Source organism: Vulpes vulpes, unplaced genomic scaffold, assembly GCF_048418805.1.
Source record: "Vulpes vulpes isolate BD-2025 unplaced genomic scaffold, VulVul3 u000000690, whole genome shotgun sequence".
Taxonomy (NCBI): domain Eukaryota; kingdom Metazoa; phylum Chordata; class Mammalia; order Carnivora; family Canidae; genus Vulpes; species Vulpes vulpes.
In genome coordinates this window covers 234139-256684 of record NW_027325818.1, presented here as the reverse complement: position 1 = coordinate 256684, position 22546 = coordinate 234139, and the positions used below count along the sequence as shown (strand labels likewise).

The 22546-nt window shown below is 38.3% G+C and overlaps 1 protein-coding gene across 12 annotated transcripts in view; it reads right to left on the bottom strand.

The window, feature by feature from the left end:
- The window catches only part of HDAC8 (histone deacetylase 8), a 220873-nt gene that overhangs the window by 148218 nt on the left and 50109 nt on the right, over nucleotides 1-22546 (bottom strand). For 11 of the 12 annotated variants that reach the window (XM_072746342.1, XM_025982838.2, XM_072746350.1 and 8 more), the window contains 3 exons: nucleotides 10953-11065; nucleotides 755-832; nucleotides 44-152 (listed from right to left, as the gene is read on the bottom strand). In XM_072746342.1, the coding sequence (XP_072602443.1) occupies nucleotides 44-152; nucleotides 755-832; nucleotides 10953-11065 (300 nt within the window). Of the gene's footprint in view, nucleotides 1-43; nucleotides 153-754; nucleotides 833-10952; nucleotides 11084-22546 lie in introns of all 12 variants that reach the window. The other variant, XM_072746343.1, reaches the window with a different exon arrangement.

The following is a 22546-nucleotide window of genomic DNA, read 5'->3' as shown; positions in this document are numbered from 1 at the left end:
GAAATGCCATCTGCTCCTTACTGACTCAGTGTTACTGCCATACCTTTCACAGATGTGGTAGTACTTCTCATCCTGTATGCCGTCCTGAATGGGCACATTTACACTGTAGTACCGTCCCTTCCCTAAGCCGACATCAGACACATCACCAGTTCCTGTGAAAGAGACGAGTACCATGAACAGTTTTAAGAACACGAGCATTTGAAAACTTGAAGGATTCTTTGATAGGAATTCAGAACAGTAAAAGGTCAAGTAGAACGGTCCTAGATTAGTGATGATTTTCTATGGGAAAGAAATTAAGAAAAATAATATAGAGCAGTAACTGTTGTAAACAATGTTGGGGAAAGAGGAAAACTGTAAGAAATTGGAAAAATTTTAAGTTTCTACTTTTCCAGATCAAATTAAAAAAAAAACAGAAAAAGATGAACTCTTTTGCTCGACTTTTCATATGTCTTGGATTGATACAATATTAATATATCATTGCACTCATCTGAGGAGTTACACGGGTTATGGGATAGGATAATAAGTATAAGTGAGCTGTTGGTTGACAGTCCATGGAAGTCATTTGGAAAAAAGAAACAGTATTGCATTCTTCCTATCATTGTCACTTGAAATGGCTTGTGTTAACATTTTGCATAGACTAGCACCAGTAAAGAACCAACAGCATGGAAATATTCAAATATGAAACATAAATAATGTATAGAAGAAACACAGTATTTCTTCTTCAAATGTAATACTGAGCACACAGGTTACTTGCCTGGGAAAAACCCCGGGGAGAATTTGTGCAGGGACACTGTCATGACTTTGGAGGTGAAACTGAAGGCATCTTCTACACCTACCAGAGAGAAAAAAAAGCAGAATAATCACTTTACATATGCAACTATTTTCAACAACTGAAATGCTAGGAAGCAGCTGTGGGAAGAGAGGATAGCCATAATAAAGCTAACAAGCTAAGGAATAAAAGGAACAAAACCCTCTAGCCTTTGATATCTGTTGTTACAGGATGAGGTAGAACTTGGGCCCCAAGTGAAGTTTTAGGGTTCTTTTTCAAATTCATGGCAAGTTATAACTGGACTTGCTCTTTCCAAGCAATGGGATGTCCAGGCTCTGTCAGACAACCTCTTCTAAAAGGTGTGGAGGGCTTGAGCTCAGAATCGAAGCATTATTAACAGAGCTGTATAGAGGAAACTGGCACCACCTTAGAAGTTTTATGTTTTGTTTCAGTAGTTCTAGTTAAATTCTTAGGATTTTTTTTTCAAAGAAGTACAACGTGGCAATCCTTTGAAAAATATGACCAATACAAACATTAGGCACCATGTAGTGAAAACCTAATTACAAAGTGCTTCTCTATGATATAGATTTGGTTATAAATGCAGTTCATCCAAAGTCTAAGCAGCTTATACTACATCTTTCCTGCTAAAACATGGAAGGCTAATAGTCCTGGCCTCATCCCTTAATAGTACCTTTATAGCAAAGTTTTAAAGCTTGAAGAAAGATGGCTGGGGGGGGGGGGTGCTTTTCTAGAGAGGAATCTCCTTTCCATTTAAACAGAGGCAGAAAATGAATAGAAGCCTGGGAGATGGAAGATGCAACTGTAATGAACCACTACTCATTCAGATAAATGCCCTGTTCACCTCCACACCTTTTCTCCCAGAATCACATACTGTCTGTCATACTATATTCATATAGTCCATCTGTAAAATGGAAGGACTATTAGCAAATTCATGTACTATCCTCTTTTATACTTCAAATAAAGAAACTGCCTCTGTGTTTACTTAATGCTTTCAGTCTTCATTAGAGGCCAAAAGAGACCTTAGAAAAATATTAACTGTATTTGTATATCACAGGTATGTTTGAATTTCCCAAGCCATATGTTTTGCCCTAGGGAGGTAGTTAAAACCAGTTAAAGGCTACAGGCACAAGGCATTAAGTAAACAAAATAAAACATATTAAAATCACATTTTAGCTTAGAAACTGAAGTATAAACAAGGAAAATTCATAAAAATCCTGATTATTTCTTGATCCAGAAAGGTGGTTCCAATTTATATTTCTATCAGTGGTGTATGAGGATTCTCATTTTCTCACACCCTAACTAGCAATGGGGTGTTATTATTTTTTTTAAACTTAGGCAGAAAAAAAATGATCTTCTTTAGTTTGTGTTTCTCTTAGTGTTAGTGTTGAGTACCTTTTCATATGTTTAGTAGCTATTTGTATCTCCTCTCATGGGAAGTGCTATTAGGTATTGCTAGCAAATCATACTTTAAAAGAGGACATAGACAGGGGGAGGGTAGGGCTTTGTGTAAAAGACAACAGTGGTTAGGTAAACAAAAAAGATGAAAGAAAGTGAAGACTGGCTAAGAGTGCTGGTGAAGCCACCACAGGATGCTAGTTATGGAATCATGGGAGATTTAAAATTAACCAAATGTGTAAGAGTTTGGAGGCAGGGCAGAGGTCACTGGAAGGGAGGTGCTGAAGAGGGGAAATAAACTGAAATGAAACACACCATAAAAGTTGGCTAAAACAGGAAACTCTAAATGGTGTAGAAATAACATTGCAAATGGAAAGGACGGTTTCAGGTGACAGTCATTTCATTCTTAAGTGGTTCAACAGAGTTGATTCTATTTTTGAGCTCTGATACTAATAGTTTGAATTTCATAATCATTCATTCAACAAATATTTTACTGAACCACTGCTATATGCATAGTTCTGTTTGTTAAGCCACTGTGCAGGACAGAAAGAAGTAAGCAACTTGATCTCTGCTCCGAAGGAACTGAAAGTTTCTATGGGAGGAAAAGACACTGGACACATTAAAGATTTAACTAACAATATATAATGAAGTATCAAATCAGCGATATAAACAATACAGGACTTGAGGAGGGGAAAGAACACTTGGGCTGGAGTCCTCAGGGCAAATGTGTTACTGTTGGAATCTGAGCTCCTGGGTAGAACTTAGAGGAAAAAGCAAAACTACATTAGGAAAGAGTAATGCAAAGTCAGGGGGGTGGAAAAACTGAGACAGGTCTGGGGATCACTGAGTAGAGTAGTTGGGACAGCAGGTAGTGAGCAAGAATACTGGAGAGAGGAGGGCAAAGAGTATGGACTCTATCTTGAAGGGCACTACTTTTTAAAGTATGGCCTGTGGGAACAGTTGGACTGTTGATAAAATGTAACTTCTTGTGTTCCATACCAGACCTACTACATCTGAGTATCTGGTGGATATGGTTCAGGAATCTGCATTTTTTAAAAAAAGATTTTATTTATTTTTCATGATAAAGGGATAGAGAGAGGCAGAGACACACATACACAGGCAGAGGGAGAAGCAGGCTCCATGCAGGGAGCTTGATGTGGGACTCAATTCCGGGTCTCCAGGATCACACCCTGGGCTGAAGGAGGTGCTAAACCGCTGGGCCACTGGGGCTGCCCAGGAATCTGCATTTTAAAACAACCTTTCCAGGGTCACCATGCTATATATTGCAAGTTTGAGAACCAATGCTATGGGCCAAGGGTTAGCAGACTAAGTGGCTATATGGCAAATATTTCAGCTTTACCAAGCCTACATGGTCTCTATTGCATTTTTTTCTTTATGACCTTATAATAATGTAAAAAAAATTCTTAAATTGCTGACTATACATAAACAAACCATGGGCCAAATGTTACTCTTGTTATAGGCAATGAGGAGCCTCTGAAGGTTTTTGAGCAAGGCTGCATTTTACATTGGCTGAGTATTCAGATATTCAGTGGACGTGGGTCTCAAAGTAGTATGTTGGTGGTTTTAACTCTTTTCCCTGTTACCTTTAGTTTTCTGTCACCATTCCATGGTAGCATCCATCTAGATGAACTCCTTAGGGAGGTTCCCTCACAACTTCTTCCTTCTTTTTCTGTTTTGGCAGGAGAGCTGAACTTAGCCTCTGTCATATACTATTCTTTTCCCCACTTATGCCTTAATTATGCTAGTTTGTCTCCAAAACTTCCTGGAAACAGGGAAGCAGCAATCACTGATGTGAGGGAGAGGGGGGAATATCCTTAATTAATTTTACTGGCTAAGTGTTCCTAGGTCAGTGGAAACATGTGTCACATAGGATTTCTTAAAGAAGCAGTATGTGGGTAACTGTCATGGAAGCTCTACATTCTAGATGGAAAGTACATAGAAAGGCCTGGGTAACATCCTTCTGGCAAAATCTTTTAAGAGGGCTTTAATGGGAGGAGGAGCAAGATGGCGGAAGAGTAGGGTCTCCAAATCACCTGTCCCCACCAAATTACCTAGAAAACCTTCAAATTATCCTGAAAATCTATGAATTCGGCCTGAGATTTAAAGAGAGAACAGCTGAAATGCTACAGTGAGAAGAATTTGCGCTTCTATCAAGGTAGGAAGACGGGGAGAAAGAAATAAAGAAACAAAAGGCCTCCAAGGGGGAGGGGCCCCACGAGGAGCCGGGCTGAGGCTGGGGCGAGTGACCCCAGGACAGGAGAGCCCCGTCCCGGAGCTGCACCAACCTTCCCGGGCGGAAAGGGGCTCACAGGGAGTTGGAGCAGGACCCCAGGAGGGCGGGGATGCCCTCAGGCTCCCTGGGACAGTAACAGAGGAACTGCGCCCCCGGGAGAGTGTGCCGAGCTCCCTAAGGGCTGCAGCGGGCTCGGCTGGACCCGGAGCAGCTCGGAGGGGCTCCGGCAGAGGAAGAGGCTCCGTGCGGAGGGGGCTGCGCGGCTCTGGGAGCAGCTCGGAGGGGCTCCAGCGGCGGCTCCGAGGAGGGGGCTGCGCAGCCGGGAGCGCGAATCCAACAGCGCAGACCAGGAGCACAGGGCGCCGGGACACAGCCCAGGATCCGGCCTCCCCCCGGGACAGGCAGAGGCCGGGAGGGCCCAGGACAGCAAGGACGCTCCTGCCCCGAGCTGAGCAGATCAGTGGCCCCGCCCCGGAGCCTACAGGTCCTGCAGACCGAGAACTCTGTAGTTACTGCAGGGTCTGAATCCAGGGCTCCAGAGCTGGCCGCCGCTACTGGGGTTGTTCCTCCTGGGGCCTCACGGGGTAAACAACCCCCACTGAGCCCTGCACCAGGCACGGGTGGAGAGCAGCTCCCCCAAGTGCTAACACCTGAAAATCAGCACAATAGGCCCCTCCCCCAGAAGACCAGCGAGACGGACCAGTTCCAAGGGAAGTCAAGGTACTTAAAGTATACAGAATCAGAAGATACTCCCCCGTGTTTTTTCTTTGTTGTTGTTGTTGTTGTTGTTTTTGTTTGGTTTTGTCTTTTTTCTTTTTGATTTGTTTCCTTCCCCCACCCTTTTTTTCCTTTCTTTCTCTTTTTCGTTTTTTCTTCCTTTTTTCTTTTTTCTTTTTCTCTCTTCTTTCCTTCTTTCTCTCCTCTCTTTTTCTCCTTTTCCCAATACAACTTGCTTTTGGCCATTCTGCACTGAGCAAAATGACTAGAAGGAAAACCTCACTTCAAAAGAAAGAATCAGAAACAGTCCTCTCTCCCACAGAGTTACAAAATCTGGATTACAATTCAATGTCAGAAAGCCAATTCAGAAGACTATTATACAGCTACTGGTGGCTCTAGAAAAAAGCATAAAGGACTCAAGAGACTTCATGACTGCAGAATTTAGAGCTAATCAGGCAGAAATTAAAAATCAATTGAATGAGATGCAATCCAAACTAGAAGTCCTAATGACGAGGGTTAACGAAGTGGAAGAACGAGTGAGTGACATAGAAGACACGTTGATGGCAAAGAGGGAAACTGAGGAAAAAAGAGACAAACAATTAAAAGACCATGAAGATAGATTAAGATAGATAAACGACAGCCTGAGGAAGAAAAACCTACGTTTAATTGGGGTTCCCGAGGGCGCTGAAAGGGACAGAGGGCCAGAATATGTATTTGAACAAATCCTAGATGAAAACTTTCCTAATCTGGGAAGGGAAACAGGCATTCAGATACAGGAAATAGAGAGATCCCCCCCTAAAATCAATAAAAACCGTTCAACACCTCAACATTTAATAGTGAAGCTTGCAAATTCCAAAGATAAAGAGAAGATCCTTAAAGCAGCAAGAGACAAGAAATCCCTGACTTTTATGGGGAGGAGTATTAGGGTAACAGCAGACCTCTCCACAGAGACCTGGCAGTCCAGAAAGGGCTGGCAGGATATCTTCAGGGTCCTAAATGAGAAGAACATGCAACCAAGAATACTTTATCCAGCAAGGATCTCATTCAAAATGGAAGGAGAGATAAAGAGCTTCCAAGACAGGCAGCAACTGAAAGAATATGTGACCTCCAAACCAGCTCTGCAAGAAATTTTAAGGGGGACTCTTAAAATTCCCCTTTAAGAAGAAGTTCAGTGGAACAATCCACAAAAACAAGGACTGAATAGATATCATGGTGACACTAAACTCATATCTCTCAATAGTAACTCTGAACGTGAATGGGCTTAATGACCCCATCAAAAGGCGCAGGGTTTCAGACTGGATAAGAAAGCAGGACCCATCTATTTGCTGTCTACGAGAGACTCATTTTAGACAGAAGAACACCTACAGCCTGAAAATAAAAGGTTGGAGAACCATTTACCATTCAAATGGTCCTCAAAAGAAAGCAGGGGTAGCCATCCTTATATCAGATAAACTAAAATTTACCCCGAAGACTGTAGTGAGAGATGAAGAGGGACACTATATCATACTTAAAGGATCTGTCCAACAAGAGGACCTAACAATCCTCAATATATATGCCCCGAATGTGGGAGCTCCCAATATATAAATCAATTAACAACCAAAGTGAAGAAATACTTTGATAATAATACACTTATACTTGGTGACTTCAATCTAGCTCTTTCTATACTCGATAGTTCTTCTAAGCACAACCTCTCCAAAGAAACGAGAGCTTTAAAAGATACACTGGACCAGATGGATTTCACAGATATCTACAGAACTTTACATCCAATCTCAACTCAATACACATTCTTCTCAAGTGCACATGGAACTTTCTCCGGAATAGACCACATACTGGGTCACAAATCGGGTCTGAACCGATACCAAAAGATTGGGATCGTCCCCTGCATATTTTCAGACCATAATGCCTGAAATTAGAACCAAATCACCACAAGAAGTTTGGAAGGACCTCAAACACGTGGAGGTTAAGGACCATCCTGCTAAAAGATGAAAGGGTCAACCAGGAAATTAAGGAAGAATTAAAAAGATTCATGGAAACTAATGAGAATGAAGATACAACGGTGCAATATCTTTGGGATGCAGCAAAAGCAGTCCTAAGGGGGAAATACATCGCAATACAAGCATCCATTCAAAAACTGGAAAGAACTCAAATACAAAAGCTAACCTTACACATAAAGGAGCTAGAGAAAAAACAGCAAATAGATCCTACACCCAGGAGAAGAAGAGACTTAATAAAGACTCGAGCAGCACTCAACAAAATCGAGACCAGAAGAACTGTGGAACAGATCAACAGAACCAGGAGTTGGTTCTTTGAAAGAATTAATAAGATAGATAAACCATTAGCCAGCCTTATTAAAAAGAAGGGAGAGAAGACTCAAATTAATAAAATCATGAATGAGAAAGGAGAGATCACTACCAACACCAAGGAAATACAAACTGTTTTGAAAACATATTATGAACAGCTATATGCCAATAAATTAGGCAATCTAGAAGAAATGGATGTATTCCTGGAAAGCCACAAACTACCAAAACTGGAACAGGAAGAAATAGAAAACCTGAACAGGCCAATAACCAGGGAGGAAATTGAAGCAGTCATCAAAAACCTCCCAAGACACAAAAGTCCAGGGCCAGATGGCTTCCCAGGGGAATTCTATCAAACGTTTAAAGAAGAAATCGTACCTATTCTCCTAAAGCTGTTTGGAAAGATAGAAATAGATGGAGTACTTCCAAATTCATTCTATGATGCCAACATCAGCTTAATTCCAAAACCAGACAAAGACCCCATCAAAAAGGAGAATTACAGACCAATATCCCTGATGAACATGGATGCAAAAATTATCAACAAGATACTAGCCAATAGGATCCAACAGTACATTAAGAAAATTATTCACCATGACCAAGTAGGATTTATCCCCGGGACACAAGGCTGGTTCAACACCCATAAAACAATCAATGTGATTCATCATATCAGCAAGAGAAAAACCAAGAACCATATGATCCTCTCATTAGATGCAGAGAAAGCATTTGACAAAATACAGCATCCATTTCTGATCAAAACTCTTCAGAGTGTAGGGATAGAGGGAACATTCCTCGACATCTTAAAAGCCATCTATGAAAAGCCCACAGCAAATAACATTCTCAATGGGGAAACACTGGGAGCCTTTCCCCTAAGATCAGGAACAAGACAGGGATGTCCACTCTCACCACTGCTATTCAACATAGTACTGGAAGTCCTAGCCTCAGCAATCAGACAACAAAAAGACATTAAAGGCATTCAAATTGGCAAAGAAGAAGTCAAACTCTCCCTCTTCGCCGATGACATGATACTCTACATAGAAAACCCAAAAGTCTCCACCCCAAGATTGCTAGAACTCATACAGCAATTTGGTAGCGTGGCAGGATACAAAATCAATGCCCAGAAATCAGTGGCATTTCTATACACTAACAATGAGACTGAAGAAAGAGAAATGAAGGAGTCAATCACATTTACAGTTGCACCCAAAAGCATAAGATACCTAGGAATAAACCTAACCAAAGAGGTAAAGGATCTATACCCTAAAAACTATAGAACACTTCTGAAAGAAATTGAGGAAGACACAAAAAGATGGAAAAATATTCCATGCTCATGGATTAGCAGAATTAATATTGTGAAAATGTCAATGTTATCCAGGGCAATATACATGTTTAATGCAATCCCTATCAAAATACCATGGACTTTCTTCAGAGAGTTAGAACAAATTATTTTAAGATTTGTGTGGAATCAGAAAAGACCCCGAATAGCCAGGGGAATTTTAAAAAAGAAAACCATATCTGGGGGCATCACAATGCCAGATTTTCAGGTTGTACTACAAAGCTGTAGTCATCAAGACAGTGTGGTACTGGCACAAAAACAGACACATAGATCAATGGAACAGAATCGAGAACCCAGAAGTGGACCCTGAACTTTATGATCAACTAATATTCGACAAAGGAGGAAAGACTATCCACTGGAAGAAAGTCTCTTCAATAAATGGTGCTGGGAAAATTGGACATCCACATGCAGAAGAATGAAACTAGACGACTCTCTTGCACCATACACAAAGATAAACTCAAAATGGATGAAAGATCTAAATGTGAGACAAGATTCCATCAAAATCCTAGAGGAAAACACAGGCAACACCCTTTTTGAACTTGGCCACAGTAACTTCTTGCAAGATACATCCATGAAGGCAAAAGAAACAAAAGCAAAAATGAACTTTTGGGACTTCATCAAGATAAGAAGCTTTTGCACAGCAAAGGATACAGTCCACAAAACTAAAAGACAACCTACAGAAAGGGAGAAGATTTTTGCAAATGACGTATCAGATAAAGGGCTAGTTTCCAAGATTTATAAAGAACTTATTAAACTCAACACCAAAGAAACAAACAATCCAATCATGAAATGGGCAAAAGACATGAAGAGAAATCTCACAGAGGAAGACATAGACATGGCCAACATGCACATGAGAAAATGCTCCGCATCACTTGCCATCAGGGAAATACAAATCAAAACCACAATGAGATACCACCTCACACCAGTGAGAATGGGGAAAATTAACAAGGCAGGAAACCACAAATGTTGGAGAGGATGGGGAGAAAAGGGAACCCTCTTACACTGTTGGTGGGAATGTGAACTGGTGCAGCCACTCTGTAAAACTGTGTGGAGGTTCCTCAAAGAGTTAAAAATAGACCTGCCCTACGACCCAGCAATTGCACTGTTGGGGATTTATTCCAAAGATACAGATGCAATGAAACGCCGGGACACCTGTACCCCGATGTTTATAGCAGCAATGGCCACAATAGCCAAACTTTGGAAGGAGCCTCGGTGTCCATGGAAAGATGAATGGATAAAGAAGATGTGGTATGTATACAATGGAATATTACTCAGCCATTAGAAATGACAAATACCCACCATTTGCTTCATTGTGGATGGAACTGGAAGGTATTATGCTGAGTGAAGTAAGTCAATTGGCGAAGGACAAACATTGTATGCTCTCATTCATTTGGGGAATATAAATAATAGTGAAAGGGAATATAAGGGAAGGGAGAAGAAATGTGTGGGAAATATCAGAAAGGGAGACAGAACATAAAGACTCCTAACTCTGGGAAACGAACTAGAGTTGGTAGAAGGGGAGGAGGGCGGGGGGTGGGAGTGAATGGGTGACGGGCACTGGGGGTTATTCTGTATGTTGGTAAATTGAACACCAATAAAAAATAAATTAAAAAAAAGAGGGCATTAATGTTATGAGGGAAATCAAGGTTCTGCTGCTGTGAAAAGTTAGAGGAGATACCCTGAGTTTGTGCAGCACTACGCATTTTAGCAATTCAAAGAAAATGGCACAAATTCTGATCACTACATGAGTTGGCATCCCTATTGGTGAAAAATTCAGAATGTTATTCCATCATGTACTCATTCAATCTTAAGAGAAGCAACGAGACTGTCAGCTTGTAACTGCCGATTTCACTTATGGAAGTGGCCTGGGGGAGGTTTCTGAGTACTGAGCAAACAGGAGACATGATTTCCACTTCTTAACGTTCTCTACTGGAATACTTTGCTGGTGGAGGGGAAATGATAGTAACCTGGTATTTTAAACCACCTTGATCAGTATAGGAGGAATTATATCAGTTAGAAGACTCTCTCTTCTATCTACTTGAGGATTCTCAATTAGAAAAATTTCTCTTACAAAAGGCATTTCTCTTTTGACCAGTCACCTAGAAGCAGCTTTACTGACAAAAACCTTCTGTCCTAGCAGCAAAGCACCTTTGAAAGTGAAAGGCTTACCATCTCCATGGTGCAGATCCAAATCCACATAGAGAATACGGTCAAATTTCCGTCGCAATCGTAATATTCCCAGGACAGCATCATTGAGATAACAAAAACCAGATGCTTCATCTCTGTAAGAAAACAAGTTGCTACAGCCAATAACCAAAAGCGATCTAAGGGAGTCTTTACAGCCAAGGATCTAACCCTTGAGATCTATTCCCTTACAATTCCCCCTTCTTTTAAGAAAAACAAAAATCTACCTATAAAGATTAAATAGTAAATGGCTCAGAATGATCAAGGGATGAAGTGTTTTGGTAAACTACATATTCAGGTTGATTGGTAACATTTTCCAATTTAGGATCCCAGATTTTCAAAGAACTAGAATATTATATTGGACAAAATAAAACTTTTTTCTAATGACTCAGGAATGATATTTTTAAAAACTTGTAGTGCCCTGGGGTCATCATGATGGACTTTAAGAAAGCTAGACTCTAGAAAGGGCCTTAAAGACCATCTTGCTCAGCCAGATGCAGAAGATGATGGAAATTGGAGTCTCTGTACTGATTCTATGACGTAACCTAGAGGTTGTTTCTTTCTCTCTTTTGAGTAAGTTTTTGTACCTGTTGCTCATAAAAGCTGCATGTAGAATGTACAAATGCATAACCTCCTGGGCAGCAAGCATGTGGTTGCCTTTTGATAAATGTGATTATTACAATGGAGACTGAAGCAGCCTCCTCTGAAGTTATTCTGTTTCCTTCACAAAAATTGTCTTCAGTGACTTCACTGATGTCTTTTAACTTTTTTACTATTGGTGATATTGTGTCACTTTAACCTCCTGTCAACATTAACCTACTCTTTTATTAAGAGTAGCCTACTCTTTTTATTAAGTTGCCATTAAGTCTTGTTGAGTAGATGTAAGAGAATTCTTTATCATCAAAAGTGTAATTTATTTTTAAGGCCTCATCCTAAATGCTTCAATCTCTTCAGCTTCCACAGACACTTTAAATATCCAGCCCATTTTTTCCCCAAGTTCTCCCTGATATTTTACTTGAAATAGAATTCTGAGCATGAGCATCACCTAAAATAGCATTTTTCAGTACTATGAGATTGTAAGATCTTTCTAGTACCTACACAGTGCATAAATGTCTTCATGAAATCTCTTTCATAATGTTTCATATTCTGAACAATACCCTGATTCATAGGCTGAATCATGAGACAGGTACATTGGTGAGCAGGAAGTTGGTAAAAAATAGCACTAAGCATTGATTTTTTTTCTCATGAACGTGAACTTAGTGATCATCTAGCAAAAAATAGCTTGGCCTCAGATATGCAACTAGGAAGAAACCAATATGATAAAAAGATTTGTCCACCCAAGAATTTTCTGTAAATAAGAGTTAAATATGTGACTTAGAAAGTTCCTAGATTCTATTTTCCAATCATGAAAAGTTTATATTTTATAAGTTTACTGTCTTAGCACATCAAGAAAGAGAAATGTCAATAACTTTTGGATAGGTGAGGTGGAATATTGAGTGTTAGGCAAAAAAAAAAAAAAAGAGAGGTATACAGTATAGAGAATATAGTCAATAATGTTCTAATAACCTTGTATGGTGACAGATTATAACTAGACTTACTGTGGGGATCATTTCGTAGTGTATAAAAATGTTGAATCACTATTATGTACACCTAAAACTAAGAGGACATTGTATGTCAATTATACTTCAGTAAAAAATAAAGAAGTAAGGAGGAGGGGGAGGAGAAATACAAATCAATACAGGACATACTTTTTCCCCTCAGAGCCTACAATTAAGTTAGGGAGACAAGTCATATGCACAGAAAAACAAAACCAACCAACAAACACAGCAAACAGAAATAATATGGTATATAAAGAAGAATACCTGTCTTTAAAAACCTCCCAGCCCCCTTTTTTTTCCTTTGAGATGTTATTTGTTAATGAACATCCTCCCTATGACGATAACTTGAATAATATTAATAGTGATGATGTCTGTAATCAGAAAGGCCTTTGTATGTAACATTTTCCTAATATATGCTTAAAGGAGCTCTATTTTCACCGGATTATAGAAATAAGGTCTTAGATAAATAGAATATTCCTAAATAAGGAAAATAAAGAAACTAAACTTTGAAGACTTTTAATGTGCTAAAAGAGTATTCCTATAGAAACAAACTCAAATATTTTAAGAATTCAAGTTAGCATAATTTAGGTAAATCTTTGGCAGACGAGACTAATTTATAATAAATTTGGTTTACTAAAATCAGCCATGTTTTTTCTAATTTATCAGTATTAAGGGTAATATACATGTAGATTTTTATTCTACTTGAGTATATTATTCCTAAATTTATACAGGTTTACTAATTAAATGAGCTAATATTACTTCTACTAAATGTTTGAGACTATGACAAATGTAAATTTGTTTAGCCTAATTGAGTCATTATTCTGATGAAGTTTATTTCAACAGTAATTATGTTTTGTAGTATGTCAGCTACCTTTAGGTAACTGAAAACTTTGGGCTGATATTAAATTAATTAATGGATATTCATCAGATACCTAGATCATTTCTAACTAAAAGAATGCATTAATTACTAAGGTTTATATACTTTTGCTTCTTATCTTTACATGCTACAGTGAAACTGTATGTATTTGGATCTGTTAGTGAACATGTTCTTTTTGGCCACTTATAGAAATTATACTGTAAAGGATGTGTATACATATAGAAAGTGGTAGAAGTTTCCCAGAAAGGGAATTTTATTTGTTAAGATCAAAGTTGGCTAAGGTTTGATGGGCATATTTATCAGATTTTGAAAAAGAACTTCAGTATCAAATATTATATACTGATAGAAAACTAGAATTTGGTTTCCTTTCTGTTAAAATGTTATTTTTTTTGCATTATTGGTTTTCTCTTAATAACAGCCTGTAAAGGTTTTGCTTTACTAAGTAATCTTCCTCAATAAACAAGATTTTTTGTCTTACTAGAACAACCTTATATGATTTACGTTTATTATGGCCTTGATTATTTAAGAAAGCAAAGTCTTCCTACGTAGGAAAGAGATGAGGTTCTTTTTTTAAAAAAAAAAGATTTATTTATTTATTTATTTATTTATTTATTTATTTATTTATGAGGGTGGGAGAGTGAGAATGTGAGAGCAGGCAGGGGGAGGAGCAGAGGGCGAGGGACAAGAAGTCTGTGCTGCGGCACCTGGGAGGCTCAGTGGCTGAGCATCTGCCTTTGACTCAGGTCATGATCCAGGGGTCCTGGGATCGAGCTCCACATCAGGCTCCTTACAGGGAGCCTGCTTTTCCCTCTGCCTTTGTCTCTGCCTCTTTCTCTGTGTCTATGAATAAATAAATATAATAATAATAATAAAAAAAGACTGTGTTGAGTGGGGAGCCCAATGCAGGGCTTGATCTCAGGATTTTGAGAACATGACCAGAGCCCAAACCAAGAGTTGGTCATTTAACTGACTGAGCCACCCAGGAGCCCTGAGATGAGGTTCTTTATGGTCATATTACCTCCTATGTTTACATTAAAAATCTTTTATCATGATTTTGGTTAAATAGAGAACCAAGTAGTATTTTTCAGTAATCCATCACTTATCTTAATTGAATCCCAGAACACCCTGGAAAAATCACAAGGAATTTGTTCCTTCATCTTATAAAAATAAAGACATGCTAGAAATAATTGGGTTTATCTGATATGTTATTATTGATGAGATGCATGGGAAGAGTTGCCAAATTCGTAGAGATGCTCAGCTTTCCCTAGGTTAAATTGTATAAGCAAATTGTTATTAATATAAATAGTTCAGAAATTGTATGTTATATAGGAATTTCCTAAGGATCTATCAATGTCCTCACTAGCCATGATATGTTTCTATTTTTCAGAGTCCTTGTGCTGCTTTCCCAGATTTTAGATGACTACAGTATAGTGTTTTTGGTCATAATTAAAAAATTTTTTAATGTTAACTTGGTCTTAATTTTGCTTCTTTAGAATCTAGCATCTGCTAGGCCATTAGTTTCAATTGGGGAGTCTCAGCACTTACCTATGGAATTATATTACTATATGGATATTTGACACCTACTCTGGTTTACTGAATCTCTTTACTTGATATTCTTGGTATATTCTGGGAATATTCTAACTGTAAGCTTGGTATATTCTAACTGTAAGCTTGTGGTATATTATATCAGGATTATTATAGGTTATATTTAGGGATATTTGTCTCTATAAAGATTATGTTCATTCATTTTTATAAATTAGATATAATACTCTCTTTTCTTTGAAAATAGAGTTAATCATTATGTTTATGGATATTTTGTCTAAAAACTTTTTGGGATTGACTTTTATATTGTTTTGCATGCCACAGAAACAACTACATGTCTTTGCCAGTTGCATTATTCTTGTAATGAATTCTCATCAGATCTTTAATTTCTGAAAATGATCAGCAGCAAGTTAACCAAAGCTATTGTACATCTTTTGCCATTTACAGATGGTTTTATATATTTTAATCTAATGTGTCCCTGAGAGTACTTGCAATCAGGTACAAGCTAGAGTGCTTCATCTTCAACAAAGAGAGACTATCTCAGAGCCCCATGGAAAATGGTTTTGCCAAGTATTGTTAAGTGCAGGCTTTTTATGGTATAGTTTAAACAACTTTGAGACCATATCAGTGAATTGAGTCAGGATTTCAAGAACTCTAGCTGACAAGTAGACAGGTTAATGAGACTACTAATGCAAGGTCAAGAGGAACAAGAACTAATTACATAAATCCGAATGAAACTGATGGGGGATGATTGTGGATTTTGTTTAGAATGTGCTGATGTTTTAAAGCAGACTGACCCATAAATACAGAGAACAAACTGATGGTTGCCAGAGGGGAGGGGTGAGGGGATGGGCGAAATGGGTGAAGAAGAGTGGGAAGTACAGGTTTCTAGTTGTAGAATGAATAAGTCATGGGAATAAAAGGCACAACACAGGGAATGCAGTTGATGATATTGTAATAGTGTTGTACGGTGACAGAAGGTAGCTTCACTGTAGTCAGCAAAGCATAACCTACAGAGTTGTGGAGTCACTAAGTTGGACACCTGAAACTAATGTAACATCATGTTAACTATATTTCAATCAAAACACAATACTGATGATGTTTTAGGGACTCATTTAACTTTTTTAATGCTATCTATAACTCATAATAATTTAGTAAACCATGCTTTTGCAAACAGAAGTCACACACTTGTAAATGATACCTCATTCCCCCTGCCTGAGCCCTCCAGGATTCAGAAACTTTTATCGAGCATTCTTATTTACATGGCAATATAATTATTTGCACTGGTTCAATAAGAATTATCTGTCCTAAACATTATATGGTCTCATTATTTGGGGAATATAAATAATAGTGAAAGGGAATAGAAGGGAAGGGAGAAGAAATGGGTAGGAAATATCAGAAAGGGAGACAGAACATAAAGTCTCCTAACTCTGGGAAACGAACTAGGGGTGGTGGAAGGGGAGGAGGGCGGGGGGTGGGGGTGAATGGGTGACGGGCACTGAGGGGGGCACTTGACAGGATGAGCACTGGGTGTTATTCTGTATGTTGGCAAATTGAACACCAATAAAAAAGAAATTTATTATTAAAAAAAAAGAATTATCTGTCCTACCTGTTATCAGGACATGATTGGCAACATTGGTTATATAACCAAGGCCTTGCCTGGAATGCCATATTTGTCAATGAAGCTCACTGAATCATATATGATCATACACTTTTAAGGAACTAAGGTTGACTTTATTCAGCAATGCATACAAAGCCTTCTTGGGAAAACTAGCCTGGTATCTGGTACCTGGCTTACAGAGTTCCCAGTCTTGCAAGCGAGTAAGGAAGGTTACTTCCTGGGAAGCCCTGGAAGCTTAAGATATCTTGGAGACCCCAAGAAGAGAGGAATGATCCCAACTTTATAAATACTGAAGATAAAATCTCCTTAGATTGGCTTCCTAGCTCTAATAGGCTTTTAAAATTTCAAAGTGAGATTTCATATGAAAACTTCCAGCAAAACAAGCTTAAGAAGGGCTAAATGGTAAATTACCATTCTTGCTGCACCTATGTAAATAATCAGGCTAAATCAGATGAGGCTGATTTTTATTGTTGAGTATTGTTTGTTGAGGTAAAATTTATATAATGTTAAAATAACCATTTTAAAGTATGTAATTCACTGACATTTAGTACATTCATAACATTGTGTGACTTCCACTTCAATTTATTTCCAAAACATTTTCACACCTCAAAAGAAAACCCTGCATTAATTAAGCAGGCATTCCTTATTTCTCCCTCCTATAACCCCCTGACAACCACCAATTTGTAATCTGTCTCTATGGATTTACTTATTCTTGGTATTTCCTGTAAACGACATCATACTATAGGTGATCTTTTGTGTCTGGCTTCTTTCTCCTAGCATAATATTTTTGGGGTTCATCCATGTTGTATCATGTGGTCAGTGCTTCATTGCTTTTTATGACTAATACTCCATTGTATGTATATACCATATTTTGTTTATACATTCATCTGTTGATGGACATTTGGGTTGTTTCTACCTTTTGGCTATTGTGAATAGTGCTGCTGTGAACATTTGTGTACTTGAGTACCTGTTTTCAATTTTTTGGATATATTCTTAGGAGTGAAATTGCTAGGACATATTGTAATTCTGTTTAACTTCTGAGGACAGCCAAGCTGTTTTCTATAACAGCTGCACCATTTTACATTCCTACCAACAGTGTACAAGGGTTCCAATTTCTCTACATCCTCATCAACACTTGTTATTTTGTTTTGTTTTTTCAATTCTAGCCATTCTAGTGGGTGTGAAATAGTGTCTCATTGTGAATTTGATTTGCATTTCCCTGACGACTAATGATGTCAAACATCATTTTGTATGATTGTTAGACATTTGTATATCTTCTATGGAGAAATGTCTATTCAGGTCCTTTGCTCATTTTAAAATTGGATTGTCTTTTTTGTTGATGAGCAGTATGAGTTCTTTATATATTCTGGATACTAGACCCTTATCAGATATATGATTTGCAAATATTTTCTCCCATTTTGTAGGTTGTCTTTTCACTTTCTTGATAATGTCCTTTGATACAAAATGTCCTTTGATACAAAAGTTTTTACTTTGATGAACTTCAATTTATCTTTTTTTCTTTTGTTGCTTGTGGGACCAGCCTTATTTTGAAGTCAAGAATAATCTTTGAGATTATCTTTGATAAAAAGGGAGGTAACCATTTAGAGAAATTTTGTGTTTCAAAGGAAAACTATGTGTCATCTATAGCACACTATTCCAGGTTATCAGAATCAAGTTATTGTCTTTCAGTTATCATCTCTTCATAAACTGCAGGTTTCTGGTGAGTATGCAAACTTTGTCTTCTCTGGTAGAGATATAATTGACTTCCTTCCCCATGTGGAAGAATCAGTTTTGTTACCTACTTGGAAACTGGACTGGACCTTGGTACCATGCCCAAATTGTTGATCCTTACCAAATTTTCTATTCTTCCAGTTTTCTTCAATATCTGGCTAATATATTCCAAATGGACTTTTCCAATTTTTCTTCCTCCCACCTGACTTGGAGTCACCAAGAACTAAAACTTGACTGCCTAAGTCCCTATCAGGACCCTATGTTGCCTTACAGCTTCATCTCTTCTCTGGGAGCTGAAGCAGCCCTACAAGCTAAAGCCCAATGATTTGATATAAATCTGAAAGAACTGGTCATCACAGCAGAACATGTATGACAGGAATTCTTCTTGAACAAACTACCACCTAGGACACAAAGGGTGTCTGAAGAAGTGCTCAGGTCATGCATGTCTTTCTATGAGAGGCAACCTAGGCTATGGACAGTGTCACCAAGAACACTGACATCTTAGCTCCATGAGTGGTGCTGCAAAATGGATTTTCCTCCATTGATGTCTTAGAATCCACTTGACTGGTTACCTTCAGGGTTCAATTCTTGGTTGGCTTTTTTCTGAAATATGACATTTTACGTTAGTTTTTTTTTCAATGTTAGTCTTCCCTCTGTTAAGAGGTCTGAACTACAAACCCTAAAACAATTGACTTTTACCACTGCTTCTCAACAGATGGTTCAAATGGTTTTAAAGAGCAACACCAAGAGTGCTCAAGAGACTATTTCTTAGACTCTGCTTCACCATACTCAGGAGGTTTATGATCACCTCTGAGTTGCTTGGTAATAATACTTGTCTTGAACAAAAGGGGAAAATGACAATGTTGAAGTTTATGTGAGCCCTGTGCTCACCAGAAAGCAGTAATGTTTAAGAACCTTGCCCCCTCTTGTTTTCCAGGAAAAGGTGAATTGCAGTGTACCATCCTACCCCAGCATATTATTCTAAAATAAGACCCATCTCCATCTTTCCCAATGACTCCCTTAAGACTTGCAGATGACTTCCTTGTTTACCTGTCTCTGTAAAACCCCAGGCTCCCTTACTTTTCTTTGAGCTATTCCTCATTAATAAATGTTCTCCCTGGGCAGCCTGGGTGGCCCAGCAGTTTAGTGCCGCCTCCAGCCCGGGGTGAGATCCTGGAGACCCGGGATCGAGTCCCACGTCGGGCTCCCTGCATGGAGCCTGCTTCTCCCTCTGCCTGTGTCTCTGCCTCTCTCTTTCTGTGTCTGTCATGAATAAATAAATAAAATCTTAAAAAAATAAAAAATAAATGTTCTCCCTATTGCAATAGCTGAATAAAATCATTTCCTCATTGTGTAGGGCATTTCTCACACAAAGGTATTCAGAGGATAAACCAGCTGCAGCAAATATACTTCTGAAACTCTGAGAAATGTGTCTGCAGCTTTGTGGTTAGGCAATTTTTAAAAAGTAAGCTCTACATCCAATGTGGAGCTTTAACTCATGACCCTGAGATCAAGAGTCACATGCTCTACCAACTGAACCAGCCAGGTTCCCCAGGCAGTATTTTTTTCTTTACCAGAAACATATAGCTTCTTAAATGCCCTGGTGAACTATAAATCACAAAGTCAATTTTTAAGCAAAAGCACAGAGCCCAGTCAACTGCATTTACTCACATGTATTTGCTGTTTTATGTCCATTGGGCTAGAGATCAGGGATGCTTGGATCATGAATGACATTAAGACATTTTTTAAAACATCAGGTACCTTACTAAGGCAGAGACAGATTACCTGCACTGTTCAACAGCTGAACTGTAACTGGCAAAGATTTAGCAACATTTTTTTCAGTCCCATTATCAAAATTCAGCATCATAGATTTCCAGTGTTTACTTATTTGGCCCTTCCTATTTTTTCTTTCAGTGTTAGCATAACTCTTATAATTCTTTCATTATAGCTATTTTGGAACCAGCTGGTAGTAGGGTTTAGCTTTTCTCTGTTGTTGGCATATAATAAAAATAACAGGCAACATTTATTGAGTGATGATCCTGTGCCAGGAACTGTACTAGGTGCTTTCAACGTGTTAATTCAATCAATTTTCACAGAAGCCCTGTGAGGTAGACACTATTATTATTTCCATTTTAAAAATGAGGAAACTAAAATAGGGAGATTAAATATCTTGTCCAAAGTCACACAGGTAAGAAGTAGTTGATCTTGAATTTGAATTTAGGCAGTCTGGCTCTTCTGCACCTGAGCTCAACCACTTTGGTCAACAGCTTTCATATCCTTCTATCAACATTTGTTGCTCTTCCTCTCCCTCATAATTTCTTCCACCTCTCCTTCATGCCTATTCCCCTCTCCATTTCACTTACAATGTTGCTGAAATTAGTCTATCTGGTGGGTTTTCTCCTACCTCATCACTTGTCTTTCATGCATCACTACACTACTTTTTCTGTTTGTCTCTCTCCCCTTTGCCATTTTCTGACTTGAATTTAAATCTTCTTGATCAAAAAAAGAACTGCCACAAATCCTTCTGGTAGCAACTTTTCTCTCCAGATTTCTCCTACAATATCCCACCAAACTGTAATCATTTCAACTTTCAGGTTATGTGGATTTGGGATAAATATTTTTTATGAATCTCCCCAAAATATAAGTGAATGACCCAGGGCCAAATTTGCACAAACTGACTTTGTGGTGGTCCTCTCCTCTGTAAAGCCAATTTAACTACTGTCCTAGCACCTTTAGATTTAGAAGTTACACAGGAATATGCGTGAAAAAGGGATTAGGTCAAGAAGGCTCTACTTGTTAATAGAAACAAATCCATTAACTGTGTGACAAAACTGAAAATGTCATCCAGGAAATAAAATAAACGTGATAGCAGCATAATTCTACATGGTTCTCACTCTTTCCACATCATTTGGCATGATAAGCAGTCTCTATTAAAGACAAATGAAGGCTTGGGAGAGTGGAAATAACGTAATACCTGCCTGAAAATGAATCAAGAAAAAGGACTATGAATTCATTATGGTGAGAAGTGCTGGAAGGCCACTTTCAGAATTCACAGACCATATTTCCCTTTGGATAATTATATAGTCCAAGGTAAACTAATGGAAAAAGTATAAAGCAGTTCTATTTACTGCCAAGAATCTGGGTGGCTCAGCGGTTTAGCGCCACCTTCAGCCCAGGGTGTGATCCTGGAGACCCAGGATCAAATCCCACGTCGGGCTCCCTGCATGGAGCCTGCTTCTCCCTCTGCCTGTGTCTCTGCCTCTCTCTCTCTCTCTCTCTCTCTCTCTCTCTGTGTGTGTGTGTGTATGTATGTCTCATGGATAAATAAAATCTTAAAAAAAGAATCTTAGCTATTTTATATACAAAACCTAACATCTGCACTACAGAAAGGTCAAAGTGGTGAGTAGGCCCCTGATAATTGCTGTAAGATTTAGTTAGGAAATAAATTGAATAGACAGGTCAAGATGAACTCAATTCACTTGTTTCCTTTGGACATGCAAAGTCTCATGTTTCAGATCTAAGCTTTTTAGAACATTTTTCTTTCATGACATTGGCTAAAATTTCCTATTCTAAACTATGGTTTTATTCAGTAAAGTATAGATTAGCAAATCAAAGTCTTCACTAGGCTAGTGAATTTTTCTTTTACAAATCACTCTGCTTTTAGGGAAGGAAGTAAATGAGAAGAAACCAAACAATTTCCAAAAGTAATTTCCCTGTATACCCCAGGTTCAGTTCAGATTTAGTCAATATCTGGAATTTTTGGTGATCTTATCCAATTAGAATCAAGGGTTCAGAAACACTGTGTGACTCTAAGTGATAGTAGCAAGATTCAATCGGGTCCAGTTTATTGTGCTTTACTAAGGCAGAAATCTATAGACATATTTTTTTAAAAAGGTTAAAGAATATGCATAAAACAAATCAAAAGCCTGGTGTAATTGTTTTCTAAACCAGAAAAGTCAATTAACCAGAATATTCCATTCCTGAGCATTCTGGTCAATCAAAAATATTACTTTTTGCTTTAAGCTCTCAATTAAAAAAACCTCAATGGTTTAGACATCAATACTGAGTTGAGGAATTAAATGTACTCTCTTCCTCTACAAGAAAAATAACATTTTATGTATAATTGACAGAAACTGTACCTGCCCAACTTTTCCAGTTAAATAGAAAAAATACAAAATCACTGGCAAAGCAGCTGTCTCAGGCTTTAAGT